The 13,295-nt window shown below is 54.8% G+C and overlaps 1 protein-coding gene across 33 annotated transcripts in view; it reads left to right on the plus strand.

Annotated features, from left to right (window-relative positions):
- Nucleotides 1-13,295, plus strand: part of WNK2 (WNK lysine deficient protein kinase 2) — a 140,243-nt gene that overhangs the window by 66,750 nt on the left and 60,198 nt on the right. For 32 of the 33 annotated variants that reach the window (XM_045372957.2, XM_074017877.1, XM_074017880.1 and 29 more), the window contains exons 8-12: nt 690-981; nt 5,724-5,923; nt 9,199-9,354; nt 9,837-10,028; nt 11,821-12,432. In XM_045372957.2, coding sequence (XP_045228892.2) covers nt 690-981; nt 5,724-5,923; nt 9,199-9,354; nt 9,837-10,028; nt 11,821-12,432 — 1,452 coding nt within the window. The remainder of the gene's footprint in view (nt 1-689; nt 982-5,723; nt 5,924-9,198; nt 9,355-9,836; nt 10,029-11,820; nt 12,433-13,295) is intronic. The other variant, XM_045372952.2, reaches the window with a different exon arrangement.

Below are 13,295 nucleotides of genomic sequence, written 5' to 3' on the forward strand. Positions count from 1 at the left end.
TGTTTGTGATCACTACAACTGCAGCCTGGCAAGAGCGGCCCCTTCCAAAGCCATCTCTTTCATCAGAAGAAAGAAGGTAGTTATTCCGCGAAGATTCTCTGCGAGCTCATGATGTTTCCTGGAGACCTTGGGGCTCTTTTACAAATGCCCTCAAGGTTCTGCTTGGTAAATCAGTTTTAAAATTTGCCAGGCATCAGTGCATACCTTACTGGTCTAATACAAAATGCACATCCTTCCTCCATCTACAACTCGGGTGTGGCCCCGTTCCCCATCTTTGGGCAGCCCCAGACTCAGAGACATTTCAGGAAAATGCTAGCCCCAAAGCTCCTTGTCACCACTTCTGAGCATGGAGACAAGCAGGAGCTCCTTCCCGTCCGCCACCAGCCCGGGGGTGGCCAGGAGCTCAGGGAGCCCTGAAGTCCGGTCCAGGGGCTGCTCTGCTTCGCTTTTGGTGCGGACTCTGCGGGAGGCAAGTCAGGCCTGCGTGGTGGTGGTCTTCCTTTGCCTTGCCTGGCAAACCCCTGCCATGCCATCTCTGAGCTGGCCCTGCGGATTTTACGCTCAGTGGCAGTGGGGTGGCGAGTGTGTCCTATGTGGATGAACCAATGATGGGAAAGCACTTTAGGTAAGGGGTATGGGCCGGCGTGGGCTGATCCCCTGCGATGCTGACAACATGACTGCCTTTACAGATTGAGTCTGGATTCTTCCACGAGAGTGACGTCAAGATCGTGGCCAAGTCCATCCGTGACCGTGTGGCGTTGATCCAGTGGCGGCGGGAGAGGATCTGGCCTGCACTGCAGCCCAAGGAGCAGCAGGATGTGGGCAGCCCGGACAAGACCAGGGGTCCGCCGGTGCCCCTGCAGGTCCAGGTGACCTACCATGCACAGACTGGGCAGCCCGGGCCACCAGAGCCCGAGGAGCCAGAGGCCGACCAGCACCTCCTGCCACCTACGTTGCCGACCAGCGCCACCTCCCTGGCCTGTGAGTGCTCAGGGGTGGGGAGGCCATGGGTACCCCTCCCACCTAGCCTGCAAAAACCAGCTATTGGGCAAAGAAAAATGAAGTCCTCTGTCTTTATTGGAATGCTTTGTGAGGAAGGGGGTCAGCATAGCATCCCCTCGAAGGAGACATGGTGCAGCTCTGAGCTGTCCTCACATAGCGTGGGTGATTGCTTTCACTGTAGGTGGTTCCCAGGAGTCCTGGCTGGGTGCCTGTGCCCCATGACAGGCTTGCCTTCTGCCAGCACCCTTGGTGCCAGGGCATGTCGTGAACTTCATAAGAGAGCAACTTTCAGGGTGGTGGGGCCAGCAGACCCAAGCACTGGGATGTGCAGGGCCTGATTCTGTGACCGGCCTGGGGCCGGTCCCCCCGGCCCACCATGCAAGGTGTGGACTCTAGGTATGGGTGAGCCCCGTTTCAGGGAAGGGACTGGGGCTTTCTCAGCATTTCCCGGTGGTCTGTAACCAGAAGGAGATTAAGATTCACAGAAGTCCATGTTCTCAGGACAGATGGGGACAGATGGGCCCTGAGCCAGCGGGGTCTGGTACAGCCAGTTCAGTCCCACTCTCTGCTATGGATCTGTGGACTGGGGGCAGGTTCCTTAACCCGTCTGAGAATGACAGTTCTGGCCCCTTGGGGGGAATGTGAAGGCCAGGTGAGGTGGCGGCTGCGGCTGCTTGGTGGGACATCTGTCCTGGGAACAGAGTGTGCTGCTTGCTGGCTTGGCTTGTGGTGTTGCCATGGGGATCTGCCATTCCCAGTAGTATCTCCCTTCTAAGGCAAAACCTTTAGGACCTTTTGTATATTTTCAGCAGGGTGTTACTGATGAATTGGCAGGAATCACTTTGGATCAGCCTTCATCTAAGACCATTTAGGGAGAACCTAGCATCTTCTGCACATACAGGCAGAAAAGTTCCTGCCTGTGCCTTCCACATCCCAAGAACTCAGCAGTGAGCTGAGGACTGAGGAACATGGCTTTGTTCATTCTGTGAATACACATGGGATAGAATGACAGAGCCAAGGGACCTGCCCGGGCCAATATTTCAGATCATTCATGTGCAAAGACTGAAATAGTCTGTTTAATTTATTTAATATGCACATCCTTCATTTATCATTGAAATGGCTAGTTCTTGAAAGTAGGCTATTTAAATTCAAACAAGCAGTCATCATGTCGAGACTGTTCACCTACTATTTATGTCACTCAAACCTGCGTAGGTTTGCTTTGGAGAATAAAATTGGTACATTATTGCTCCATTTTCTGATACATCTAAAAAATTAAAGAGCACAGACTTTTTGTAAGAAAAAATTCATGTCCGACACAGCACGACACACACACTTTTAAATCATAATTGTGGGTTAAACAATTTCTAGGATGGGAGTTTAAAAATCTTTTTTTGAACTTTGAAGAGACATAGTTTGAGGATATTTCTATATGTTTAGCTTGTGGTCAGATAGTCTAATTCAGGTTTGATCCACTGTGGGAAAATCAGATGGAGACATTGACCGACTGATGATTGCAGTTCAGGTGTGGGTGTTCTCTCTGCAGACAGGCCCACTTCCAGACTGACTGAGAAGGATTCTGTGTGTTTTGTGCAGAGGCCATGGCCATGCTTCTCAAAAACACTTTTTTTTTTTTTTTTTTTTGAGATGGAGTCTTGCTCTCTTGCCCAGGCTGGAGTGCAGTGGCCGGATCTCAGCTCATTGCAAGCTTTGCCTCCCAGGTTCACGCCATTCTCCTGCCTCAGCCTCCCAAGTAGCTGGGACTACAGGCGCCCGGCACTACGCCCAGCTAATTTTTTTGTATTTTTAGTAGAGACGGGGTTTCACTGTGTTAGCCAGGATGGTCTCGATCTCCTGACCTTGTGATCTGCCCGCCTCAGCCTCCCAAAGTGTTGGGATTACAGGTGTGAGCCACCACGCCCAGCTAATTTTGTATTTTTAATACAAAATTACAAATTTTTAATATAAAATTTTGTATCTTAATACAAATATAATAATACGAAACAATAATAAAACATGTAGCCTACCACACACATAGAACACACACAGGCACACATAGAACACACACAAATACATAGGCACACCTACATATGCACATACATGTGGACACTCACACGTGAACACCTGCACACAGACATGTATGCCCCACGTGTGTGTACACATGCATGCCCACCCTGCATGCACATGGACACATGTATGTATACATGTGAATACCCTCCACAAATGTGAACACATTCACATGCACACATACATGCACACATGTCTGCACTCATACGTGAATATGCACTTGCACACTCACATCCACATGTGTGCACACATGTACACCCTTATCCCCTTCTGTTTCATAATGGATAGCACCCCACATAGCCTTCTGCACCTTGCTCTCGGGTGTGCCAGGTAAGAGCAGGAACCCCATAATCCAAGAAGAACCTGCTCTGTGTAACAAGATTGGCACATAGACACACATTAGTGCATTGGAAGATGCAGCAGTATGTCAGTTTTTACAGTTTTCCCTTGTGTTTTCTTAAACTGCCCATCAAGTGTCCTGACCAAGCGGGGGCTTCCTTGGTGACTCCATTTAAGCAGCTGATGACTGTAGTAGCACATTTGCCAATAGTTTCAAAAATGTCTTCTAAAATGTTTAATTGTGTAAGTAATGAACTCATTCACTTTTTTTTTCTTTTTTTTTTTGAGATGGAGTCTTGCTCTGTCACCCAGCCTGGAGTGCAGTGGCACAATCTCAGCTCACTGCAACCTCTGCCTCCCAGGTTCAAGTGACTCTCCTGCATCAGCCTCCCTAGTAGCTGGGATTACAGGCATGTGCCACCATGCCCGGCTAATTTTTATATTTTTAGTAGAGATGGGATTTTGCCCTGTTGGCCAGGTTGGTCTTGAACTCCTGACCTCAAGTGATCTGGCCGCCTCAGCCTCCCAAAGTGCTGGGATTACAGGCATGAGCCACCGTGCCCGGCCCATATTCACTTTATTTTTTATTTTTTAAATTTTTTAATTTTTTTTTGAGATGGAGTCTCGCTCCGTCACCCAGGCTGGAGTGCAGTGGTGGGATCTTGGCTCACTGCAACTGCCATCTCCTGGGTTCAAGCGATTCTCCTGCCTCAACCTCCCGAGTAGCTGGGACTACAGGTATGTGCCACCATGCCCAGCTGATTTTTTTTGTATTTTTATTAGAGGCAGGGTTTCACTATGTTAGCCAGGCTGGTCTCAAAGCCCTGACCTCATGATCCTCCTGCCTCGGCCTCCCAAAGTGCTGGGATTACAGGCGTGAGCCACTGTGCTCAGCACATATTCACTTTAAACATGTAAAATGTGGGCTGGGCATGGTGGCTCCTTTTGGGAGTCAAAGGTGGGTGGGTCACTTGATTCCAGGGGTTTGAGACCAGTCTGGCCTACGTGGCGAAACCCCATCTCTACAAAAGATAGAAAAATTAGCCAGGTGTGGTGGTGTATGCCTGTAGTTCTAACTACTTGGGAGGCTGAAGCAGGAGAATTGCTTGAGCCTGGGAGGTCAAGGCTGTAGTGAGCCGTGATCACACCACTGCAGTCCAGTCCCGATGACAGTGACACCTTGTCTCAAAAAAAAAAAAAAAAAATTAATAAATAAAATGCTACACATATGGTTAGAATCGCTCTACTTGAGACTTGTCGGGTCCATACATGTTCTCCCCTTCCTCCCCATCCTCCTTTCCCCTCCCCTCTCCAAGTGGAAATGAGCACTTTATGACCACTCAGCTCATTAAAAATCAGAGCTGCCTGTCTGATTGGCTTTGCTCAATTAAACCTCAGCATTTCTTACGTCTTCCTAGGTTACAGTAGGTTGTATCCATTCCTGGGAAAAGTTATTTTAACGCCAAGCCAACGGGATTTCCCCTTTGTTTAAATTATAAATGGACACAATAGTCTGAAATGCAGCTCCTCGCGAAAATAGCGTGGCGTTTGTAAGTGGTAAATTCTAAAGTTTCTGTAGCTTTTGGCTTCTGGAAGCAGTAAACCCAAAGTACCGTTTCAGACAGGGTTTCGTTTTCCCCTCGGCTGGCATGACCCCACAGGTGAAGATGGTTCCAGGCACACCGGGGTCCTGTCTGCGCCTCTGCTAGCGGGTGGGTCTGTTTGGGTTTGATGGGGGCCAGGCCAGCCTGAGCCATGTGAGGCCTCTGGGGGAGCTCAGGCCGTCGGCGCTTGGTGCCACCCCTGCCACTGCATCCACTGCACAGGGGAATGGTGGGTGCATTTCCCTCTCAAGGCCTCTCTGTGGGTGTTCGGACACCTTGGCCCCATTTTCCAGCCAAGTTAGTTCTGGTCCCGTGACCTCGGTCCCACACAGTGAAAACATCAGCTTTTTCTTACCTCGGACATTCCTTTGGCCTCCCAAGCCCCTTGTTCCCCTAAGAGCTGGACTGTGTGCTTGCCCCCCAGGCTGTGGCGGGCTGGTTGTGGGTACCTGTCTTGTGGGAGGGTTGGCACGATGTACCTGCCCTGGCATCATGCTGGCCAGACATGGGCAGTGTTGGAGTGAGGCACAGTGACAGCGTCCCAAGTATAGTTCTGTAGCAGCCAATTGTATAAACAGTATGCACCGGTTATTTATGTGATCTGGAGAAACAGTCAAACCTTTATTTTGCAGAAGAAACTATGCAGATGAGCCAATGTTCGTTCATGTGATATTTGGAGATGTCCACTCTAAGTCCTGCTTTTGTCCTCCCCAGCGGACAGCACCTTCGACAGCGGCCAGGGCTCTACCGTGTACTCGGACTCGCAGAGCAGCCAGCAGAGCGTGGTGCTTGGCTCCCTTGCCGACGCAGCGCCGCCCCCGGCCCCGTGTGTGTGCAGCCCCCCTGTGAGTGAGGGGCCCGTCCTGCCGCAGAGCATGCCCTCGCTGGGGGCCTACCAGCAGCCCACAGCTGCGGTGAGTCAGAGTGCCACTCCCACCTCCTTCCCCATCCCCACTATCTGTTCTGAGGGCCCTGAGGGCTCTGAATTCTATGATGGGCTGTCCAGGCTGCACTGCACTGTGGTCAGCGTTAAAAGTGGCCTGTGGTCAGTGTCCAGTCACACTTCCCCTGGGGAGACATTCAAAAGCCAGGCCCAGAGGAAAGCCACGTCCTTGCTGCCAGCTGTGGAACTGCTGGCCGAGTAGCCCTGATGTTCCTGTAAAGACCTATTAGATAGGAAAGACACCCTCTTGGAAAAGAGACCCCAGGACACCCAGAGTTTGGGAGGCTGTGATAGAGCTGAGTGGTTCCCCCTGGGGGGCGGGCACAGTGATAATGGTGACAGCCCACAGCCACAGTCATGATACCCATTGACTTTGCCCTGGGTCTGCGACATTATCCCAGACTGTTCCACAGATCACGGAAAAGCATCATTTGTAAGAAGGAAACCTGAGATTCGATCTCACTGCCCAGCCTCCTGAGGGGCTCCTGGCACTTCTCTCCCACATACTGCATAGCGGTTAAAGTCAGAGCTATGAAAATAGGGCGGGGCTGAGGGGAACACTTTCGGAGAGCACGTGTGGCGAAAGAGTGATGGAGCCTCGGGCTGTGACAACGCGTGCGGGATGATTCCCACGGGAAAGACTAAGATGAGTGGGGTCACATTCGGCATGTATTTTTTTATTTTGATTTTTTCAAAACACTTTAGAAAGCAAAACACGGTGAAACCCCGTCTCTACTAAAAAAAAAAAAAAAAAAAAAAGAAAGCAAAACAATTGCTCTTTGCAGTCCCAAGTGCCCAGCCACGGAGGGGTTGCCCATGAGCCCCAGGCAGTAGATTGGTACCCTCAGAGGGTAGTTTGTTTATTTATTTATCTGAGACGGCATCTTGCTTTGTTGTCCAGGCTGGAGTGCAGTGGCGCAATCTCTGCTCACTGTAACCTCCGCCTCCTGGGTTCAGGCAATTCCTCTGCCTCAGCCTCCCAAGTAGCTGGGATTACAGGCACATACCACCACACCCAGCTAATATTTGTATTTTTAGTAAAGACAGGGTTTCACCATGTTGGCCAGGCTGGTCTCGAACTGCTGACCTCAGGTGATCCTCCCTCGTCGGCCTCCCAAAGTGCTGGGATTACAGGTGTGAGCCACTGTGTCCGGCCTCAGAGGGTGGTTTATGGGGTGGGCTGTTTCACCTCCCGTGTGAGCCAAGAAGCCCAACAGGGACATCACACGTGCAGCCACTGTGTACTCTGGGCCAAGCTCCTTCTTCCCTAGCGGGCAGCTCCTGCCTGGTGCTTTGGCTATGCTGGTTGTCGCTCACACACTCAGCACTGTGGCCCGTCTTCTTGATGCCGTCCGAGCGTGGGCACATGGGCTGTTCTGGCCTTCTCTGTCCTGCTGGCTGCCCTGCTGCACCCGTGCATGTGGGATCGCCCTTCCCAGGTCTGCTCAGTCAGGAGGGTGTAGAAAGGCCCTTTGGAAAAGCAGTTGAAGCTATTTGCCGAGTCTGCCTTTGCTGACTGCAGCCCCAGCACTCATTTGCAATTTGCATTTGCGTTTTCTTCATTTCACAAAATGAAGTGAAATACAATTTTAAACAGCAGAAAGACCTCATTTAAGGAAAGGTGAGGCTGGATGTGGTGGCTCATGCTTGTAATCCCAGCATTTTGGGAGCCTGAGGCAGGAAGATCACTTGAGCCCAGGAGTTCTAGGCCAGCCTGGGCAAAAAACCAAGACCCTGTCTCTACAACAAATTAAAAAAAAAAAAAAAAAAGAAAAGGCTACTTGCTGCTCCAGAGTGGTGGTTCTTGGCTTTGAGGATTGGCTGAACTGGGGCTGGACTGGAATGTTCTGTCTGGCTCTCATTCCTCCTCAGCCTAGGTTAGGGCTTCCTGTGCCATGTGATGCCACATGAGGCACTCCTGGCCTGGGCTCCCACTGGTTCAAGTCCCTCTCCTGTGGCCTGGGTGATGCTGCTGGTGTCAGCATCAGCCTGGAAGCCAAGATACCTGAGCAGGGACATCACAGGTACAGTCACCTTGGACCAGGGGCCCGAGTCTCAGTCTTCCTACCCAGTGACACAGAGACAACTTATTCAAAAAGGATGAGGCCTGGAAGGAGTCCCCAGGTGCACTGAGGGCTCTCCCTACCACCCCTGTGCCTTTCCTGGGATGGTTGCCATGGTGATGTGCCTGCAGCGCCCAGTGAAGCAGGAGAAGCAGCCAAGGAGGAGCAGCTGCCGTGGGGCTGCCAGGCCGCCCTGGGGGCTGTTGGGAGCACGAGGCCACTTGCTCCTAGGCTGCCAGGCCCTGCCCGAGCTCCTGGGCTGTGCACAGTGCTCAGAGCTGGTAGACAGATGGTCCGGCCCAGTCAGGCCCATCCTCCACTCCCTGGCTTCAGGTGAATCCAGAAGCCCAGCTCGATCCCAGATACACTTGCTCCAGCCACTCACACCACGCTGCCTTTCATAAAGCACCCACCGCGAAAGACAAGTGAGGAGAGCAGTTTCAGGCATATTGTCACTCATGTGATCCAGAGAGCCGCACGGGAGGGAACGTTCGTGGCAGGGTGGGACAGCCACGATCCTCTGTAGCCCCGCCTGCTCCTCACATTCTCATTGTTTTGAAATAAATCCCAGACAGCAAGACACTTCCCCTGTAAATGATTCAGCCTCCGCCTCTGCACAATAAGGACTCTTAGAGAACAAAGCCCCATCCCGTTATTACACCAACAAATTAACAAATTCGCAGCAATTCCTCAATGGCAGCAAATACCCATTCTGAGAGCTTAGATTTCCCATTCTTCTGTGGTCTGTGTTCGCTCCGCTGCCGGACTGCCCACACGCTGTTCCAGGGCCCATTTCGCTTCATATCGTCTGTGAGTTGTGTATATGTTTTCATCTGACGTAGTCACAGTCATACGGACCGTGAGCTTCCCCAGTTTAATGTCCTCGGGAGCCTTTCTCCACGGTTCTGCAAAGCCCCTGTGCTGGCCTTTGTTGTGGTTGTGTAACGTTCTGTGGGGCTGACGTGCCCGGGCGCCCCTGGGCTGGGGACTGTGCTGTTCCTGGCCCTTCACTGCTATGAATGATGCCCAGGGCCGCCTCACTGCTTCTGCTGTCATGTTCCTGGGAAGAGGGACCCTGGTGAGGACCAGGCACAGGGATGACACGAGGCTACCCTGCCCCTGCCTGGGAGGGGGCCTGGTGGCCGAGAGCTGCTGCTGAGTGTGGCCGTGGTGCTCTCTGCAGCCTAGCCTGCCGGTGGGCTCCGTCCCAGCCCCCGCCTGCCCTCCGCCCCTCCAGCAGCACTTCCCGGATCCAGCCATGAGCTTCGCCCCCGTGCTGCCGCCGCCCAGCACCCCGCTGCCCACAGGTCCAGGCCAGCCAGCGCCCCCCGGCCAGCAGGTGAGTGTGGCACCTCCTGTGGCCACTGTTGCTCCAGGCAGGCAGTCAGCTCTGCTGGCCCCTGGGCCCAGGTCTGTGAGCACCTCCCTCAGACCCTTCGCTCACATCCTCTGTGGTTCCCCCAGGTATTTGGTGTGGCCGAGGGATGGGGGTAACTCTCGTATGTGCATGTGTATATGTGTGTTTGTACGTGTGTGTGTGCGTTTGCGTGCGTGCATAGCGTTTGCAGCACCCTGCACATGGAAGGCTCTGCTCACTCAGAACATCTCTGCAAGATCTGCTGTGTCGTGGCTCCAGGCTGACTGGAGTTATCTGAATGTGTGTATGTGTGACTGTGCAAGTGTGTGTGCAGGTATGTGTGAATGTGAGTGTGTCCGTGTACATGTGAGGTTGAAGGTTGATATCCTGTCGTGTGTAACCAGTGGGGTGCGCTTGTCTGGGCAGATTGGTGGTCTAAGAGGAGCTACCTTCTCTTCTTCCAGCCTCCTCCGCTGGCCCAGCCGACACCCCTGCCGCAGGTCCTGGCCCCACAGCCCGTGGGCCCCCTCCAGCCAGTGCCCCCCCACCTGCCACCGTACCTGGCTCCAGCCTCCCAGGTCGGGGCCCCTGCTCAGCTGAAGCCCCTCCAGATGCCACAGGCGCCCCTGCAGCCGCTTGCTCAGGTCCCTCCGCAGGTACTTCTAGGTTGATGGCTGCCATCAGTGGTGGCGCACGCTTTGCCAGGCTCTGGCTGGTGCACCAGGACACCCACAGAGGGGGTTGTCTGTGCATGTGACCTGTGACCTGGGGTCGGGCTGGCCAGGGAGTTGGGGCTGGGCTGGGGAGTCTGGGCCGGGCAGCGTGGGCTTTGTGCACAGTCATATGCACCAGGAACGCTCCAGGGACCCACACAACCAGCCATGTATCCCTTGGTGGGTGGCTTGGCTGCTGTTTCCTGCCCTCCAGCCTCACCTTCTCTCCCAACCTGGCAGGCTGCTTTTGGTCCTCCCAGGCCATGACACCTTCTGGGCTGTGAGTGTCGGATGGGGTCCTTCAGGGAGGGCGGGCAGCCCAGCACCCCATCACCCGGCACCCTCCCAGCAACATGCCCATCTGCCCTCAGCGTACCCATGTGCCCAGGCTCATCCAGGATAGGAAAAGGCTTGTTAGTCCAAGGTTGTGGACAGCAGTCTTGAGGTGGTTGCTGGGCTGGCACAGAAAGCAGGTGAGTTTGCCTCAGAGGAGCATTCTTCCTGTGGAGCTCCCCCAGGGCCGTGCGGCATGTGGCTCCTTGGAGTTCCAGAGCCAGCCTGTGGCATTGCTGACTGCAGGGAAGCCCAGCCAGCAAGGCTCGACTCACACAGCAGAAGTGACTTCTGCTGTCTCTCTCTGGGGACACTGTCCATCACTCGAGGGACCCGACTGCATGTAACTGGTGCAGAATGATTCCAGGGCCAGGGCACCATTGCCCAGGTAAATGGCATGGAGGATTCTAGGTGTTCCCGAGGCCTTCGGTGACCCAGACTAGAAGTGTGCTTCACTCTGAAGATGGGGCAAGCGCGTGTTCCTGTGATTCACAAGCCCCACCTGGAAGATTCTTTTGTGTTGTCTCACCCTGCTCAGGCCCAGATGTCACCATAGGACGTTAGGCAGCTTCAGAGTCTAGTGAAATCATTATCTTGCTCGTTCAGACAGACAGGAGTTCATGTGCATTTTTGCTGCTTCTTGATTGCATGGAGGTGTAGGCCGTGACACACACCAGCATGCACAAGAAGGCTGTCAAAGATGGAAATGCTAAGTCCGCGTCGCTGGGTGTCAGCCACCCCCAGGAGGCACATGCATTGCTGAGAAGATATAGGCGAGGTTTCGGGAGTCCCTGCTGTGGGGAATGCTGGACAGGATAGGGGTGTCCCCTGAGCCAGCTTCGGTGGCTCAAAGATTTGCTTTCTCTGAGAACCCTCTGAGAAGTTAGGTTTCAACTTGAATTTGTGCATGTTGCAGGGATCAGGCTAAGGTGATTTCAGATGCTCAGGGCCAGTCTGGTGGCCCTGGCAGTCCCAGCCCTTCCAAATGAAAACTCTCCAGGGCTCTGAAGTCACTCCTCTGACTCGTGGTCACTGCTCCTGCTGCTCACACTGTGTGAGCTGCCCCTGACTCCCTCAGAGCCCCCAGCAGGGCTGTCGTGTGTGTGGACACAGGGAGATCTCCCTGCGCTGGACCAGGGGTGATCTAGCAGGTCATTCCCAGCCTGCCAACTTTCCTTTTCTATTTGAAGAGCTTTACATGGTTGGGATTTCTGCTTCTATTGGGTTTATCTTTGGGTTCCCTTCAACAGCAGCTACACAAAGGTGTCTCGGAGGGAAAGGGTCATGCTCTCTTCATCCCATGTCCCCTCGTCCCCAGTGACCGTGGCTGTCCTTGCATGAAGTGCTGTGGTCAGGGACCCTGGTTGGGGCCCACACTGACACACTTCTGTGTCTCTTTCAGATGCCCCCGATTCCTGTTGTGCCCCCCATCACGCCCCTGGCGGGAATCGACGGCCTCCCTCCGGCCCTCCCAGACCTGCCGACTGCGACCGTGCCTCCCGTGCCACCGCCTCAGTATTTCTCTCCAGCCGTGATCTTGCCGAGCCTCGCTGCCCCACTCCCCGCTGCGTCCCCAGCCTTGCCTCTGCAGGCTGTGAAGCTGCCCCACCCCCCTGGGACACCCCTGGCCGTGCCCTGCAGGACCATTGTGCCAAATGCACCGGCCACCATCCCCCTGCTGGCCGTAGCCCCACCGGGCGTGGCCGCCCTGTCCATTCATTCTGCCGTGGCCCAGCTCCCAGCCCAACCTGTATACCCAGTGGCCTTCCCACAGATGGCACCCACCGATGTCCCTCCTTCCCCCCACCACACGGTGCAGAATGTGAGGGCCACCCCTCCCCAGCCGGCACTGCCCCCGCAACCTACGCTACCCCCGCAACCCACGCTGCCCCCACAACCCACGCTGCCCCCACAACCTGTGCTGCCCCCGCAGCCAGCACTGCCTGTGCGCCCTGAGCCCCTCCAGCCCCACCTTCCTGAACAAGCTGCTCCAGCTGCTGCACCAGGGAGCCAGGTAATCACTTGCTGGGCAGGGGCTCACCCTCCCAGCGTCTGGGGACCCTCAGGACCCAGAGATGCAAAGGACTCTTGGCTGCTCTGTCCTCCCGCTCCCTTCGCTGGGCCTGTGCTACCCCTGAGCACCTTGATTGAGGGGCAGCTGGGGGCCAGGCAAGGAGGCAGCTCTGCCCGGGGTGGCCCCTCTCAGGAAGAGATGTGTGTGAGGTTGAGGGAGGTGGGGGCTGGCGCCAGCGTGGGGCATCTGCGTCTCCTCCGTGTTCTGAATGCTCAGGAGGTGCAGGAGTCCGTGCCTGATAGGTTCTGTGTCCCTCCCTTCCCACGGCTCTATGGCCCCTGCTCTTGTGGTGTCTTTGTACCTGCCCTCACCCAGGCCCGGTCTGGCAGCCTTGGTGTGGCTGGCATTGGGGCACAGGGCGTCTGTCTGAGGTCTGCCCTTCAAAGAGCACCTTGTCAGGATGAGGCAGGGTGACAACCCCATCTTAGGGAGGGTGAGGAAGCGAGGCCAATTGTGGGGTGGGGGCTGGGGGCAGATGGCACTGCTGGCTGCAAGGGTGGTCATGGTGGGACCTGGGGCCATGTCCTGGTGTCAGGTCAGGTGGATACCTCGTGGCAGCATGCTGGCTGGCTGTGAAGGGGCGCTCTGGAACACAGGATATGCGCCCCGCTGGTGGGGGGCCTTCCCACGGGGATCTGCACCCCTACCCAGTCCACTCACGTTTTGGGACTTGCAGACTATTCTGTTCAAACTTGAGTGAGGAGAGAGAGGCTGGCATGGGAGCCTTCCCACCTGGGCATTCTCGCACCTGGGCCTCTTTACCTGGGTCCCATCCTTCCTGGCATTTTCCCACGTGGGCCTCT

Source organism: Macaca fascicularis, chromosome 15 (assembly GCF_037993035.2).
Source record: "Macaca fascicularis isolate 582-1 chromosome 15, T2T-MFA8v1.1".
In the NCBI taxonomy this organism is placed as follows: Eukaryota; Metazoa; Chordata; class Mammalia; order Primates; family Cercopithecidae; genus Macaca; species Macaca fascicularis.